Source organism: Mauremys mutica, chromosome 3 (genome assembly GCF_020497125.1).
Source record: "Mauremys mutica isolate MM-2020 ecotype Southern chromosome 3, ASM2049712v1, whole genome shotgun sequence".
Classification (NCBI taxonomy): domain Eukaryota; kingdom Metazoa; phylum Chordata; order Testudines; family Geoemydidae; genus Mauremys; species Mauremys mutica.
In genome coordinates this window covers 126,691,136-126,708,422 of record NC_059074.1, presented here as the reverse complement: position 1 = coordinate 126,708,422, position 17,287 = coordinate 126,691,136, and the positions used below count along the sequence as shown (strand labels likewise).

General features: G+C 40.3%; 1 protein-coding gene across 9 annotated transcripts in view; it reads right to left on the bottom strand.

Annotated features, from left to right (window-relative positions):
• AFDN (afadin, adherens junction formation factor) overlaps window positions 1–17,287 on the bottom strand; it is a 201,608-nt gene that overhangs the window by 4,980 nt on the left and 179,341 nt on the right. For 3 of the 9 annotated variants that reach the window (XM_045008900.1, XM_045008901.1, XM_045008903.1), the window contains 2 exons: window positions 10,901–11,035; window positions 7,503–7,788 (listed from right to left, as the gene is read on the bottom strand). In XM_045008900.1, coding sequence (XP_044864835.1) covers window positions 7,503–7,788; window positions 10,901–11,035 — 421 coding nt within the window. Of the gene's footprint in view, window positions 1–7,277; window positions 7,789–10,900; window positions 11,036–17,287 lie in introns of all 9 variants that reach the window. The other 6 variants (XM_045008897.1, XM_045008898.1, XM_045008902.1 and 3 more) reach the window with 4 other exon arrangements.

Genomic DNA, 17,287 nt, shown 5'->3' with positions numbered 1-17,287 from the left:
AGTGCTTGTGAGATGGACAGATGGTAAGCTGCACAACGAATTCTGCATTTTGTGCAAATGGCTTTCTACTTTACATAGGCAGTCTTCACAGAAGCTTGAGCAATCAGGTGGAGTGTTTAACCTGTTCCTATAGACTATTTTAAAAGTGTGAAATAAAGTAATCAGGATTAATTGTATGGCTTATGTATTAAGGTTATTAAAGGTGGAACATCATATTACAATGTTCCTCAATTGTTACCAAAACCCATATAACTGGATCTGACTTGGAAATGGTCCTGATAAGGGTTTATTGGTTGGTGGATAGGTGGGAGTGGATGGAGAGTGAATAGTGATTCCAGAATTACTCAACTTAAACACATATACAGCCTTTGAAGTACCAAATCAGAAAGAGAAGTAACAGCATTTTAAAGTCGCTATATTATGATGGAAGCATGTTTTACACTTAATCTCAAAATGGCAGTAGTTGAGATCAAGCGTAGAGAAAAAGGAAAATATTTTGAAAGTACTAATTTATTAATTTTTAAGAGGCTTTAGGGCTGGGTCTGTTCCAGCATACTATTTAGAACAAAGAGATGGACTCATCATTGATTGCATTTCTGATATTTAAGGAGAATGTTTATTACAAACATATTTTCTTTTAAATATAATTCACCTTAAAAGCCATAACTAGTCAGCAGCTTGAGTCCAAACACTTTTGATGTGGAACTATGTTTTGAAAAATAATGGTTACTTGCCCTACAGTAAATGTGATTCTTTGAGGTGATGTAGTTAGTGTGGATCCCACTATAGGTGTGCATGCACCTCATGCATACAAGATTGGATTTTTGGAATAGCTGTGTGTTTGGGCTGTGCAGGCGCCCTGTGCCGCCTTGTGTTCCCCTGCCGGGGCATACAGGGCAGAGCAGTTACATGTCTCCCTCAGTTCCTTTGCAACCCAAAGCCCATGTCAGAGGGCTCAATGTGGGGATGGAGGGCAGATCCTGGGATCCACATCAACTATAATCTCATCTCAAAGAATCTCGACAAATGTAGGATAAATAACCGTTTTGCTTCTTTGAGTATGTGTCAGTGTGGATCTCATTGTAGGTGACTGGCAAGAAGTATCCCCTCTCAGAATGGTGGGAGTGAGGTCTGCCAGCTGTATCAATTGAACAGTGACTGCAATACTGCACTCTCAAACTTCACAGCTGAGCTGCCAGCTAGGTGCAAGGCATAGCCTTTGACAGAAGTCAGTCACATTGCTGCCTATTTCTGAGACTGGTACATCACTGAAGCAGGCAGCGAATGTTGTTTGTGCTCTGGTGCAGAGAGTCTTGATGTCTGGTGGGAAATGTATTACAGCCAGCCAGTTGGTAACACAATAAAATGCATTGTGTAATCTATTTCAATATCCTTTACGATGACATAGCTTTACCTGGGCATTCTAAAAGGTCAAATGAGAAATAGCCAGAATGATAGCCTGAATGGCTTAGTTCTGTCAATGTAATCAAGTACTGGATAAGTCTAGTGAATGTAATTTCTTTTTTTTCCATAGTACAGAGTGTGGCTTGGGAAGACAACGGGCAGGATGGCTGATTCCTTCAGACTAAATTTCAAGACCACTTTAGGAATGAACTTGGGGTGGGGTCTCAGCACCACTGTGTTCCTATGGAAGGTCATATTGGGACATTTGGCTATAAGAGCTTGAACTTCACTCATTCTTCTGGCTGTGGTCATAGTCATTAGGAATACTGTCCAGTGAGAGGTGATGCAAGAAGCATTCAGAAAAGTTCAAATGGAGGCTCCATGAGCCTCAGGAGGAGTATATTGAGGTCTTAAGCAGGGGTAGGTTCTCTCACTGGTGGGTAAATATGTAATAGCCCTTTGAAAAACTTCAATACTATTGGATGAGGACAGACCTAATACATGAACGAACAGGTGGATGGTAAGCTGAAGTTGCCATGAGGTGGATCTTAAATGAGTTGACTGCAAGCCCAGCTGGCTTTAAATGCAATAGGCAGTCAAGCATCCTAGGTTCAGGGGCCTGGACTGGGTTCAGACCATACTGAGCTACCCATATCAAGAGCCTCTTCCTGCTCTGTATCAAGATCTCCTATTCTTGTACGGAACAGTATCTGTCTGTTGTACTCAGCCAGTCGACAGCCACACTGTCAATCAAGTACAGTGACTTTGGATCCGGATGGAGCATATGACTATGGTGCTGGGGGATCAGATCCAGGATAGGTGGTTGAATGGACATCTGTAATAGGTCTGTTAGACAAAACTGCTTTGGCCAACATGGAGCTATGAGAACTACTATGGCCATGTCCCTTTTGTTCTTGGGAATCGTTGGAAAGGCATAGAAGCAGGCCTGTTCACCTGCAGGAGGAAGACATCCAGCAATGATCCTGGACTCAGCCCTCCTCTGAAGCAGAAGTTCTGACACTTGGCATTGTCCCTGGTGGCCAACAAGTTTATTATGGGGGACTCCCCATGATGGAATATCATTCCAATGATGAATCTGTGCAGGGAGCATTCGTGATTGGTCACAGATTGCCTGCTCAAGAAGATTGCTAGATTGTCGCTGACTCCTGGAAGGAATCTATTCTGATGGCAACAGGTCCAGAATTTGATGGCCTTCATGCTAAGGGGTGATGAGCAAGTGCTCCATTGTTTATGTAGTGCATAGCTGTCATGTGTGTGAAAATCTGTACTACTGAATATGAGGACAGGCAGGAATGCCATACAGGCTAGTTTGATGGCTCTGAGCTCCAGCACATTCATAGATAATCTCATATTGCCTAAAGATCAGGTTCCTTTAATTTTTAGTTTGCCCAAATGAGTCCCCTAATCTGTTCCTGATGCATCCATGATCGGTGTCTTTGTCAGGGATGGTACTGAAACATGTATCCATTTCCATGTCTTTACGGGTTCCAACCACCAAACCAATTCTGCAGTAATGACGGCACAGAGACCTTCTTTCCGTCTGATGTCTCATCAGGGAGTACGCTGATATGAGCCAGAGCTTAAGTCTGTCAAGTGGTGTTATTTACATGCATGCCAACTTGTGGCCTAACACTGCATGACATGTTTGTATTGTCAGCTATGTTTGATGTTAGCTGAAGTATGAGTGCTTGTAATGACTAGGACCTGTCCTTAGGCAGGTATGTTCTTTCTGCTCTGAGTCAGTCACGTCGTTCACTAGGAGGCCTAGCTGTGTGAACGGGAATAGTGCATTCTAGGATTGCTGGTGCCTTCCACTGAGATCTGCCTCTGAACAGCCAGCCATCCAGCCTTACCTTCACAAAGGAGCCACTACCACTTCTAGGCATTTCACAGGTATACTTGATGCTGTAGAGAGTCTGAATGGCAGATCCTTGTTCTGTCAGGGATTTGGTCAGACTGTAAATCTCAGGTACTTCCTGTGGGCTGGGTGGATGGCTCTATGGAAGTATGCATCTTGCAGCTGAAAGCAAAGAAGCAGTCTTGAGCCTGAAGAGATGGGATGTTGGAGGCAAGGCTTATCATCCTGAACCTGAGGTGGTGTACATATTTGTTCAGTCTCCTCAAGTGTAGATGAAAACACCCCTTCTTCAGGATAAGGAAATATCAGTAATAGAAAGACTCTTGCCCTATAATCCTGAGGATCTTCATCTGTGGATCCTAGATGAAACAAGGCAACTTTTTGAAACAGGGTCTCGTAAGAAAGGTCCCTGAAGACGGACAGGAAAGGAGGGTTGATGGGGGATGGTTGGGAGTGAATGAGATAGCCGTGGGCAATTGCCAACACCCATTTGATGGAGATATTGGTCCAAGCCCAATGGAATGGAGCAAGGCTGCTCCCAAAGACCACTGATGTCTCCTGATCAGTTCTGATGTGACTCCTCACATTCCTGTCAAATGTGCTGCCTAGTTGATGGGCTGGGTCACAGAGAAGGCAGAAGATGGTCATTTCCCTGAGTATCACCATCATTTTCATGGTGGGTACTCTGGTTGCCTATCCTGAGAATCAGGATGTGCCTACTATCTATGCTAAGGCTGATATTTTATGGCATCCTTAAGATGGTGGTGTATAAATTTCCAGTAACCTTGGGGAGGATCATGAGTCTTTTACAAAATGAACCACTTCATCCGTTCTTTTGCTCAAGAGCTTCATTACCGCAAACAGGAGGTCGTCTTTTATGGTCTCTTAGCCCTCTCTTTAATATCTCAGATGCTAATAGCCAAGAGGCCTGCCTCATGGGTCACAACCTTGGTTATCAACCTCGCAGATGTGTCAGAGGTGTTCATGGATAGCTATAGGATTGTTCTGGCAACACTTAAATTGATTTAATTCTTCAGTGTCCCAAGATACTTTTGACAGGAAGAGAGTCACCTTTTCCCAGATCAGGAAGTCAAACTGGCAAACGCCACTTGGGAGTTTGCCACATGGAGTTGCAGTGAGGTGGATGAGTAGGCTTTGCATTCGAATAGGTCTAACTTTTGGGGATTTTTCTCTTTGGGTGTGCCTTTCATCAATTTAGATATTTCCTGCATTATTGCAACTACCAACAATACTGGATTTGGGTGGGAGTGACAATGGCCAAAGCTCTTTGGGGGAACCTGGTAACACTTCTCCACCCACTTAGATGTGGGCTGAATGGTAGCTGGGGTTTGTCAGAGCTCCTTAGATGGTTCTAGTATGCCTTCACTCATGAGGAGTGCAATCCTAGGTGATACAGTCAAAATGTTGACTTTATGGGATTTCTCTTGTATGAGTGTGGTTTCAGTATGTATTATCTCAGTGATACAAAATAAGAAATCCTCCAAGGCTTTAAAATAGTCAATTGCTGGGGCAGAGGCTTGTATACCAGTCTCATTGAACAACAAATGAGTATTATTTCAATGGAGAATGGGAATGCTACTGTTCTTTTGCTGCTTACACCACTGGGTGCTGACACTGCAGTCTGTTGTTGGTGGCCTGTGTGATGATGCCACTTGACAGCCTAATCTCCTCCTCTTTCTGGACATACAGGAGGGGGATCTGCTGTAGGACACATCAGAGGATGATCCCTAATATGGCCAGGAAAGTACTGACCTGGTTGTGGCTGATTGGCTTAATGCCATTACTATCTCTTTTGTGGTGATGCTTTGTGAGAAGGCTCTCCAGTACAAGTTTCTAGGGTTGCTCTAAAAAAGCATGGGAGAGGCATCACTGTTCAATACCAGGAAAAAGCATAATCAGACATTGGTGAAGAAGAATACTCTTCAAATGGTGGTGCTTTGGGGTAATGCCTCAAAGCCCGCTCCAGTGCCAGGTGCCATTCTGTTACCAACGATGTCAATGGAGGAATCTTGATGCTTTGAGAGCATCTCTCTGGCCCCTAACTGGCACTGAGGCCTTCACTGGTGCCAATGTCAGCTTCCTGTGCATCACTCCTGCCTTAGCAGAGGTCTTATACATCCTGTCCTTGGAAGAATGGTGGTTCTCCTCCTTATACAATGGTGTCTCTCAAAGTCTGAAGTCATATATGGATTCCACCTTTTGATCTTGTCCTTGTGCTGGAGTATCAGTCTCAATTCTGAATCTGCCGGTGTGATGATGGGTGTGTTGGAACTGGTCTTGGTGTAGCAGCAATCCAAACCAAAGGCCCCGGTGCCAAAATAGTCTGTGTAATGTGGCTAGTGCCAATTTTGATAACGTCTTTTCCTGTTTTCCTTTCACGTCTGGCCCTTAGGCTGTACTGTCTGCTTGAGGGAGAAGTAGTTGACAATGACCCTTTTGGTACCTTGGAGATGGTAGTCTCCTTCAGGTGTGACAAGACGCTCAACCACCGTTCAAGTAGGTGTAGTTTTAGCCACATGTTCCTTGACATGCGGAGTCCTTGGGGAGGACTTGCACACTGAACTTTCCTTCAGACAAACCAGACATTGACCGTGCCCATGGACCAGGGGGATGAGTTGGTTGCAGACTGGGCAGGGTTTGAAGCCTGAAGATTTAGAGTCCACCATGATGGTTGATATGAGAGGCATCGCCCCAGCATACAGGAGGTATGGATTTTGGTTTTTTGGGGATCAAATAGATTTTCTTTACCAAAGACTAGCTGAGAAAAAGAAATATAATTAGGAGAAGAAGGTCGGACATTCACTTGATTCCATCTTGCTGCCATGGGTGGTAAGAGGGAACTGAGGGAGGGTTGTGGCCACTCCACTTCCATGCGCTCACATAGGAGAACAAAGAGGCACAGAATACATGTGCAGCCCCAATGGACACTACTTTAAAAAAATCCTATGCATGATGCACACACGTGCCCATGTACAATAAGATCCATACTGACACATACTCACACTCAAGTGTTATGAACTTTCTCCTACTTAGCCATGGTATCCAAAAAATCTAGCATTGAACTTCAGTCTGTGATAGCATCCAGGTTCTGGGTACAGTTAGAAGAAAAACTGTAGTGCTTTGCAGGCAATGGATAGTGCTAAAATTAATGCAACTAAATTGCTAATAAAGCTCTAATTACCAGTGTAGTTGTGTGCTTGCAGTGTAAAGGGAAAGAGAAGGAGACTACAAAGGAACATAAGACAGGCTGGGAAGAGGGAAAAAGCAGGAAGAAAAGCACTTTAATGATGGAAAAATAGGTTCTTGCCCCCAGGCATAAGGTAACCTGCACTATAATGCAGAAATATAATGACTACTATGTGCTGCCTAGAAAATTGTTTTCATTACGTCCATAAGCCCCAAATATCACCTTAATTTTGAATATGTAAGATTTAAAAGTGTACAGGGGACCTTTGAAAGCCATTTGCACACCATATTTAAATCAGTAGGAATCCCCCTTGTGCCAAGTAGTGAAAGCAGAAGAAAAGCCCTCCCTTCCCCACCAATTAATCAATCAATCAGAAAACGTGTTTTATATTTTCATGGAAAACACATGTATAGAAGCAGCATGGGCACAGCCAACGAACTAGAAGAAGAAACAATTCCTGAGATGGCACAGAATGAAAGCCAAAACCAACAGTACTTGGAACTGGTTGAGCAACAGTCAAACTGATTGTTTTTCCTTCATTGTGTGAAAGATGGGATTTTGAGAGAGTTCGGTAAGGAACAAGGAAATTTGAAAGATTAAAATGTTTACAAATAGGAGCATTCACATTGATATCAGGATTAAAGTTAGATCACCATGCTGAGAATAGTGACCAAGTGGGGAAAATCAATCAATCACAGAAAAAGTGATTATACCTACAGCACCACAGTGGGAAATGTGCAGAAAGATTTGTAGAGAAAGATTTTGATTTCATTTTTTTGTTTCTACCTTTTGAGCTGCTGGGATGGAAGAAACTTGGTTTGTTTGATGGGGAAAGGGGATGACTTGTTTTGGAAGCAGTACTGTTGGCATTGACCGAGGGTGGCTGGAATGAGGTGGAAAGAAAGATGCCATCTGAGACTGGGCGCGGCTGGCGGAAGAGCTGCTGTGGCGGAAGGGTGGCAGGAGGAAGGTCACCATAAGATTTTCTTGTGCTGGAGTACTTATCCTGACCTGCTAGAGTGGAATCCTCCTCCTCCTCATCATTGTATGCAACAAACTTGGCAGTATAAACCGTGTCAGGGGAGAGGACCTGTGTTTTGAGGTAAGAGGTGTTTCGCTGAGGTGGGGGAGGAGGAGCATTAGATGAAGGGGGTGGGGGTGGGAGCTCATATTCCCGTGGAAGCGGAGGTCTGTACAGACCAGGCTCGTCAGGTTCCAGTAATCTTCGTTCTGCCTCATCATGCTGTCTACGCCTTTCAGCTTCCAAACGGTTGTAATACTCTTCCTCCTGTCGCCTCTGTAGGCCCGTAGAAAAGAAAAGTGCAGTGATCAGAACAAGAGAAACATTTAAACATAGGATGGATTCAAGTTTTCCTCCACAAGAGCACTGAACAGATCCCCTCATCTCCCTTCCCCTGCAATGGGAAAGGAAGCCACTCCAAATCATTATACAAAGAGTATATTTACTAATGTGAAAATGACAAAATTGTCCTGTAACACAATGTTAATTCTGAGTTATTTCTGGAGTTGATGCATGCTCTATGCTGACAACATACTTGTGTTAACAGAAATAAAGCTGTACTGACTAAAGGAATTCCCTGCACTCATCTTTCAAAGTTAGAGTTGATAAAGTAAGGATTTAGCAAAGCTGCAAAGTATTTAAGAAAGAATGAAAACAAATAAAATGGGTCATCTTAGAAAGGAACTTTGGAAGAGAGTACAACTTTGCCTTATCCCTCCTGAATAGGTCATCAACAGAGCTTTCGAGGTCACTGAGTCTACAAGCCTAAGCTATAGACACTAGAAAAATAACTTCATGCAAAGATAAGTTGCGACTTGTGAAATTTATTTTTTTAAAACAATGCTTTAATAAATCTCTTGAAGTGTCTTCTACAAGTTCATGAAGAAAATGCTATGCCCATGATGTTTCTATAGGGCCATAATAAAAATAATCTGAACTGAACTCTTGTGTGAACCTGACAAAAACAGATGCAGCAAAGAGTCCTGTGGCACCTTATAGACTAACAGACATATTGGAGCATGAGCTTTCGTGGGTGAATACCCACTTCATCGGATGCATGACGAAGCTCATGCTCCAATACGTCTGTTAGTCTATAAGGTACCACAGGACTCTTTGCTGCTTTTACAGATCCCGACTAACATGGCTACCCCTCTGATACTTGACAAAAATAGATATTCATAATAAGGTACAGTACGTATTACTTGAACTCTACCATCTCTCAGAAGCTACCATGTGTCTACCGTATGTGAACAGTTTCCCATATTTTTCCAGTTTAAAAAGTTTTTATTGTTCTGTGAAATAACTTAATTTTCATCAACACCTGTCAGAACTCCATTGTGAGCTAATAGCTACAGATCTATTTTGGACTTTCACTACAAACTGTGAAGGTCAAATTCTATCATTTCTTGATTAACTAACTACCGAATATTTGTATTTTGCAATCACATAGATAAAACATGATTTCTTGTTAAATTAAGGATGTATAGCTTCTTAAAAAAAACTTCTTGTAATTTGTGGCAGGGTGCCTAGAGTTTTAGATACACATCTTTTTTAAAATTTAAATCAAAGTAAGTAAATAAATAAATACCCTTCTTAAACAGCCCGAGAATCTTAACTAAAGAAGTCAGAGCCAGTTATCCTTCTATTGGTTATGTATGAAATACAATTTTCCATTTTGAAGGCTCTAGAGTATTTAGGTGCCACTAAATTTGTAACAATCTCTGTCTGGGACTTATATGCAACTGTCTTTGGGATAGATCAGATTTGCCAGTCATAAAAGCTTTTCAGCTGTAGGTGACCCAAATATCATTAGAATGTACCACATCACCGAAGTTAGAGATGGAGAATATCTATTTATTACTGATCAATCTTATCCACCCTCCACCTCTAACTTTCCTATGATATGACCTCTACTACTTTGCTGAGTACAGTTGTGTGTGTGATATCCCAGTGATGGGGTTATGACTTCCCTTGGAAAACTATTCTGTTCTAGATTTTTTTTTTTGCTCATTGTCAGCCCATTATACCTAGACCACTGAAAAACAGGTCTTAGAGCTTTTAAACTTTTTTCCCTACTTGATCTTCCCAGCAGGAGCTCCTCCTATCATTAAAACATCCTTCTCCATACTGAAATCACAGTTTCACTAAAATCCAAGTTTTCATTCTGAAGAAACCTGATTGTCACTGCTCAAGCAACAGCTTACAGTGGGTGGGATGGTTCTACATCTACCACATTGAGAGTCAAATAAAAAGATTGAGATCTTAAGAAATTTATCATAAAAATTTTAAAACATCATGTATGAGTTTTTAAGGGATTCAAGCATCTGGAGTTTTGGAGTGTATCTAATTGTATAGAGATCCAATTTCCTGCTAGATCACATTCAGGTCTAATAGCTTCCTGCATAAAAGAACCAACTCCTAGTAATTTTTTTCCAGATTCAAACAAAAGTAACAAAAATACAGTGGAGCATTCTCTCCACTTCTCCATCTCTGAATTCCATACAATATATTTTTCTTTTCTTATAAAAATAGGTCTTTCTAAAACCTACTACATCAATCAAACGTTGCAATTTTTTGTTTCTGGTTTAGAGAACACTGAATTTTAGTGAATTACAATAAAGTAACCAAAGGCAATACAAAGCTCTTCTATTGAGTCACCATAGTCTCAGGTGCTAAAACCCTGCATTAAGTTCCAGGATGATTACTGCTGGGGCAGGCTAGCAGGTCAGTCAGCTCCAACCCAGACAAAAGCAGCATGGGAACGTCTCTTTCAGGCAGAAGAAACTAGAAAGCCAAGGTAGAGAAGGCTCTGAAGGTGAACTCTAGCAGTGACAACCAAGCTCAGGGAGGACACTTAGGGTATGTCTTCACTACAGGCCAGATCGGGGGGTAGCCATTGATCCAGCAGGGATCCTTTTATTGCATCTAGTCTAGACGTGATAAATCGATTCCCTAGTGCTCTCCCATCAACTCCTGTACTCCAGCTCAGCGAGAGGCGCAAGCGGAGTCGATTGGGGAGCAGCAGCAGTCGACTCACCGCAGTGAAGATACCATGGTAAGTCGATCTAAGTACATCAAATTCAGCTATGTGAACGTAACTTAGATCGACTCCCGCCCCCAGTGTAGACCAGGCCTAAGCCTGAGATTTCTGTTGTGTTATTGTTTGAGAGTTACCAATAAATACAAAAGAAATGAATTATATGAATCTGGACATTAACTCAGGGTCCGTCTATTCTATTTTGGATGGTAGAGGGTCTGAGCCCATGAATATTACCATCATCATGTTAATATATTCACCTCCCCCCCCCCAGCAAAACCAAATTGTTAATGGTCAGGCTAAGTAGGTGAAGCCTACAAAGAATTCTTGCTGCACTCAGAAGACCATAACCTTTTCTTCAGTCTCTCTCTTGGTCCGCTCCTCCTCCTGGCGCCGGCGCTCTTCTTCTTGCCTGGCCCTATCTTCTGCTTCTCGTTTACGCATCTCTTCTAACTGTTGCTGCCGTCTGCGCTCTTCATCCTGTAACTAACCAAGACATGTCTTTAATTGTTTATGAAATCACCTCCCCCTGGATAAGTCAGAGGGCACATACCTGGAGCATTCATTTTACATATTGACCAGTTTAATGCAAAGCACTACACCACAGCAGACCAATAATGTTTTCCCTGTCCAACTATGATTTATTACATTATATTTTCCCTGAAAGTCCCTAAAAACCATACAGAACTTCTAATAATTGTTGCACATAAAGGATGAGAAATGTATAGGAGGGAATGTACTGCTTTCTTTTTGCTGCTGAATTGTTACAACAGCTGTACACAACGAGAGAGACTTTTGGGGACACAGACTCCGCAGTTCCACCTACATTTTGGCATTCTGGGAAATTCTACATATAGTTAACTAAAATGAATCAGCAGAACTCTATTAAAAAACTACCTTGCTAGTATGATTGTACATATGCGTACTGGACCCCTACAGAGGTACCGTTTGACTTACAGTCCAGACAGCTTCAGCAACAAGAGTTGCACAGGTGAACTGAAATTAGACTTTTGGAACCAACATTCCACAGCTTCAACAGCTAACACTGTTTATTTTAGATTGGGATTTAAGCATTGAAAAATCTTGACTTTTTAGTCATGGGGTCAATCCATTTAAAGTAAGAGGCTCATGTGGCAAGTCTACCAATACCCTCAAAAGATAAATAAAAAGTCTCCCAGTGTTTCTACAACAGATGTGCACTAGGAAAACAGACAACGAAGCAAGGCCTTGGTTACTTGAATCTAACATTGCTAATATATAAACCTCAGATAAATGTCTATACAATTGACTATCAGACATCATAACAATGCACTCATCAGACAAATTAGCACCACTACAAATATATTTTTGCATGGTTCACTGAAGCGGTTCAGGTACTGCCATCTATGATGGAGAGAGTACTCATTGGGATAACAACTACACCTCTACCCCGATATAACGCTGTCCTTAGGATCCAAAAAAAATCTTACGATGTTATAGGTGAAACTGCATTATATCGAACTTGCTTTGATCCACCGGAGTGCGCAGCCCCTCCCCGAGCACTGCTTTACCGCAGCCCCCGCCCCGAGCACTGCTTTACCACGTTATATCCGAATTCGTGTTATATCGGGTCGCGTTATATCGGGGTAGAGGTGTATCTCTAAAGTACAGAAATTATCTGCCATCGAGTCATGCTTCTTATTGCTATGAGCTTATATTTTTACATTAAACTTTTCACAGTAAGATTGATTAAATTGATTTTATGTCTGTGTTTCCTAAAGTTGTCATCATCTTTACATGTGGTTTTCTGCTAAATATATTCAGTTTGCTCTTGTTCATAGTCAAGCAGTTTATGCACATACATGGTGTGTCTACACTGCAATTAGACACCCATGGCTGGCCTGTGCCAGCTGACACGGGCTCACGGGGCTCGGGCTAAGGGGCTGTTTAAGAGCAGTGTAGATGCTGGGGATCCAGCTCCAACCAAAGCTCTAGGACCCTCCCACCTTTCAGGGTCCTAGACCTTGCACAGCAGCCCGAGCGTCTACATACCCTGACAGAATACAGCAACTGGGGAAAAGTGGAACTTTAGAGACAATGATATTTCTGCAGGGAATCTTCATGTAAGGAACCGAAATTCTCTCCCTATTTCCCATCTATTTGAGCATGTAACTCCCATTAACACCAACAGAAGGGAGGATATGCATTTGAAGACAAAAGACTTTTTAAAAACTTTCATTTTGATATCCAGCGTGTCAAACATTGAGTGAAGGCTTCCTAACACTGCAATGGATTTTTTTACACTGAATCTAAACGATTCTATTGTTCCAATAAATCTGATGGCAATCATTTAAAACTATACAATTTCTTGTTCAAATATTTAACCTTAAAATTGAAATACCTAGGCAAAATTCTGTAAAAACAGACCTTTTAAAAAATATTCAGTTTCTCATTTATCTGATTAATCTTTCCTTAACTGCCAGTTTCTTCGCTAACGCCCTGAACACTGGATTTACTTATATGTATCTGGTGAGGTCTGATTGTAGGTTACACATCCTCTATAGAGCACTGTTGTCTGATATACCCTTACATGCATAACTAAGTCAGCTGATTATCAAGCATGCATTTCAAAGCTGAGAATTCCTTTGATTAGATGGTCAAAGTTACAAACATCAGAGTGTGCCAATCTTTCAGGACCAGCTCATGGTCGTCCAAGTGATCTGATTTTATTTTTTTAAATAAAAATGATTTAGTATTCATATTGGCATGTATCTGGTGAATATTTTTCAGAGGATGTTACCTTTGAACTCCAGTTATAGGAAAGTAAGTGGCTTTTATAGTTCTTGACACTGCACAAAGATAGAGGGAAGGCTCAAATACACTCAGTACAATAGGGAAAGCAACTAAACAAGTTTTTATAAAATATCTGTTATAAAAGAATAGATCTGTTAATAAAAAAACCTTATCACAATTAAAAGCCTGTTGGAATAAAGATCTCTTCTTCCCTTCCCCCTTTTATAACAATTCACCAGTTTAGCATAAGAATTCATCTTATGGTACCAAATAATGATATGGAAGGGCAGGAGAGATGAAAAATGCAGAAAAAAATGTCCTCAAGAAAAATATTTTTTTTCCACTTAAAGAAAAAAAACTGGCAAAAATAAGTCTTAATGAGAGAATAAAGGAGAACTTTTTGACTTTGTCCCAAACACTTAAAGAGAAATATTTGTATTTCTAGAGCACCAAAATAGGAAGAAAAAACCCTATGCAATATGCCAATTTTGGAGTTGATGTCAATGTGTTGACCACAGTAATTTTGGAAGGACAGCTCCATCAGGTAGGAATGTGCCAGCCAGATCAGAGGCTATTCTAGACCTAAACCCTAGGAAACAGGCCAAGAGTGAGAAATAAGGCTGGAGTGGGAGAGAATCGAGTGATCACTACAAAATGACACCTCATTTCTGTATGACCTACATAACTAGCTTCTATTTCGCAGTAGTCACACACCAAGAAAGGACTGTTGAGATGGCAAGGCTCTCCATACTGCTTGAAGCAATTAGCTTTTGTGACTGTGTACAACAACGGTATACTATACTAACCCTACAAGCAGTGAGTAAGGCCCATTTAATTCCTAAATTTTCAAAACACTGAGAAGAAATTTACCCACAAGCCCCATTTGCATCAATAGGAATCTTGCAATTAAGATTCCCATGCACTAGTTTGAATATTTAGTCTTTAATTTAAAAAAAAATTTTTTTTTAAGTTTACACATCTGTCTGTTCTGACATTCAGTTAAAGGGACACCTGTCAATATAACTTCTCAAGATGCACAGTACAGTTCAAGACCCACAGCACTGCTTACGTGAAGAGAGATATGTTACATGTAATATGAAAACAAGTTCATTTGCTCTATATTCAGTACCTTCCCTTAAGTATTTTTTTGTTTAAATAGTAAAGAATAGAAAAGAGGAGCCGTATACACAGACATACAAGAGTAACTGTAATAGATCACTAGGTATAGAAGCATGAACTTTCCCTTCTCCTCTATCCTAGGTAGGTTAGTTTACCATATAAAATGTCAAGAGTTCATCTGGTCCCATAATCCTTGGTTTCCTGTGTGGCCAACCCGGACTTCCAACAGTCTAGCTCGGGACAGCAGCCAAGCAGCTTCTTCCAAGTTGTTCCCTCTAATAGAGGACTACATCATGAGATTGCTAATTCTTCTCATAGTACTGCTGTGACATGCATGCTAAGTGTGTAGTAGCCCAGACTGCACAAGTACCAATTATGCTCTCCAGTTCTCTCAGGGCAGCATGATGTGCCTCTGCCCAAAACTTAATACGCAGCTTCAATAAACTAAATATCTAATCTTTAACTAGATAGCCTATTTCCCTTACATGACAGTCCAAGGGGGTAAAAAAGGAAATCAGTGCTAGAGTATTAAGAGCTGTTGAGCTTAATTCATGGGAATGGCTTGCGTGCACTGGACTTCAAATCGTACAAAATAAAGGTGGGGTTGTTAGGAACTTTTAAAAATAAAGTTTTAAAATATTTTAAGTTTATCTTTATATAGGGGTTTAATACAGGGGAGGGTCAGTTAGAATTAATAATGGCTCTACAGAATTTAAAAGGAAAAACCATCACGAAAACTGACGATTTATGCTTTGAAGTTTTCATTAACCACTTCAGGGCCTTTTTAAACATACAGGTTACACTGTTCATTCTACAGGTCTAAATATACAATGAATGTCCTTCAACTTCATTTTCCTATAGAAAGCAGACAATCTTAAGTACATAACATGATGTGGCAGAGACGCAACAAAAATGTAGGAGATATTATCACTAAAGTTCAATATTGCCCTCCCCAATCATTCAAAAAAAAATTAGACAAGATTAAAAAAAACCTCATGAGATTGGCTTTAAAATGATGAAACTTTTAAAATAATAGATTTGGGGCTCTTTTTATTTGTCTTCTGCTTTTTTGCCTTTAGGCTTCACATTTTCAAACTTTTCTCCAGAACATTGTAAAAATGAAAGCTGAGATTCTTAACACAATGACTCCAGGAACTGGAGTTTTAAGAAAAACACTGAATATTCCAAGACATGCAATAAAACCTTGAGAGATGGCAACACCAGAAGCTGGAATAGCCATGGCTTTTCTGAATGTACTTGTGTCATTCAGAAAACAACTGAGAAAGCTCACCTGTTTTGTTGCTGCCAGAGGACTTTGAGATTGGTTATAACAATAGTAATCTGGCACAGAGATGCTACAGTAGTGAGTGTTTAAATACATGTTATAAATTAGCTGAAGCATATATTTTATAAATTCGTCTTATAAAGCAGTGTTTGCATTTCAATACCAAAATTGGGCAAAATTTTTAACAGTCACTTTTTTCATCTTTTGAGAGGTACAAATAATTTGTATCTAGAGGAGCTGTCCCAAGCATTGGTACAGATACATGAATTACATTCAGATAATACCCAATTATACAGTAACTAATTTTAAAAGGTGAGTTTCTTTTCTAGAGAGCTACAGGAAACATTTCAATTATCTGTTCATTCTCAATGCTGGCAATAGCATTTATGTACTGGTTTAGAGATTACTGCCCTAAAACAGTCACTTAACCAAGAGATTTTCCACCTCAATTTTAAATGTAAATGCAATGGTATTGATCCAAATGAAATGGCAGTTTAGGAAAAGAAAGTAAGAGATAGGTTTTCTGGTTATGTTTGTAAATTAGCTGGATATACTAACTCAGGGCAACTGCTCCTGAACTAGTGTTTCATTCTATTACAGAAAAATATCAGAAATTAAGAAAACATATTGTTTACTGCCAATTAATGGAGAAGCTAAACTGGTACACAAAGCCATCACGAGGGAGGATAGGGAACATGACCTTTTAAAGTAATAGGCCATGCACATTTATGGTGTCACCGGATTTAAAAATCTTGTGTATTTAAGCTGCTAAAACAAGTTCATATAAATCTCTGAAGAATGGCAGGACAAGTTTTCTTTGGCTTAGGACTTAAAATGAAACAAGTGAAACTGAGAAAATCTCACCCCACAATTTGTTCCTTCCAACTGCTTAGTAAGATGTTATAAATATATAGTTACATAGAAATATCAAATACAGAGTTTCATATTATATCACAGCTGCAAACATTCAAAGCCACGGGCAGAACACAACAATTAAAGAAGAGAAGCAGGAGGAGAGGAGTAAGAAGAAGAGACTTAGAAACATTCAAAATGCATGCTTACAGTTAACTTACTGTATCACACCTTCATTCAGAACACCCCAGAAATGGCAAAGACAACACCTAATGCATTTTGGATCATTATTAATAAAGAAAACAAAACAAAAATATCAAGACGGGGAAGAGGTATTGAAGAGAAAGAAACAAGAACATACCAAATCTAGAACAGAGATTGCTGGCACAGCAGTCTGCTGCAGGTAATAAAAGAAGGGAAAAAAGAAAGATGCACAGTGAAAATAAAGGTAAGTTTAGATTTGCACTATGCCAAAAGCATTTCCCTTTTATTTGATACTTCAGCTGTTTTAGAAAGGTATAAAAAAATCAATTGAAGAATTTTGGACATTAGATTGCTGAACTGTCTGAACAGCGAAAAACCCAGTGTCCTAATGGTGATAACATTTCAGATTAGATATTCAGACACTCAAAAAAACAAAGCTAATGGTGATCCTAGAGATACTATTTTTGTTTGCATCTCTGGCATTATAGATAATGACATACAACAGA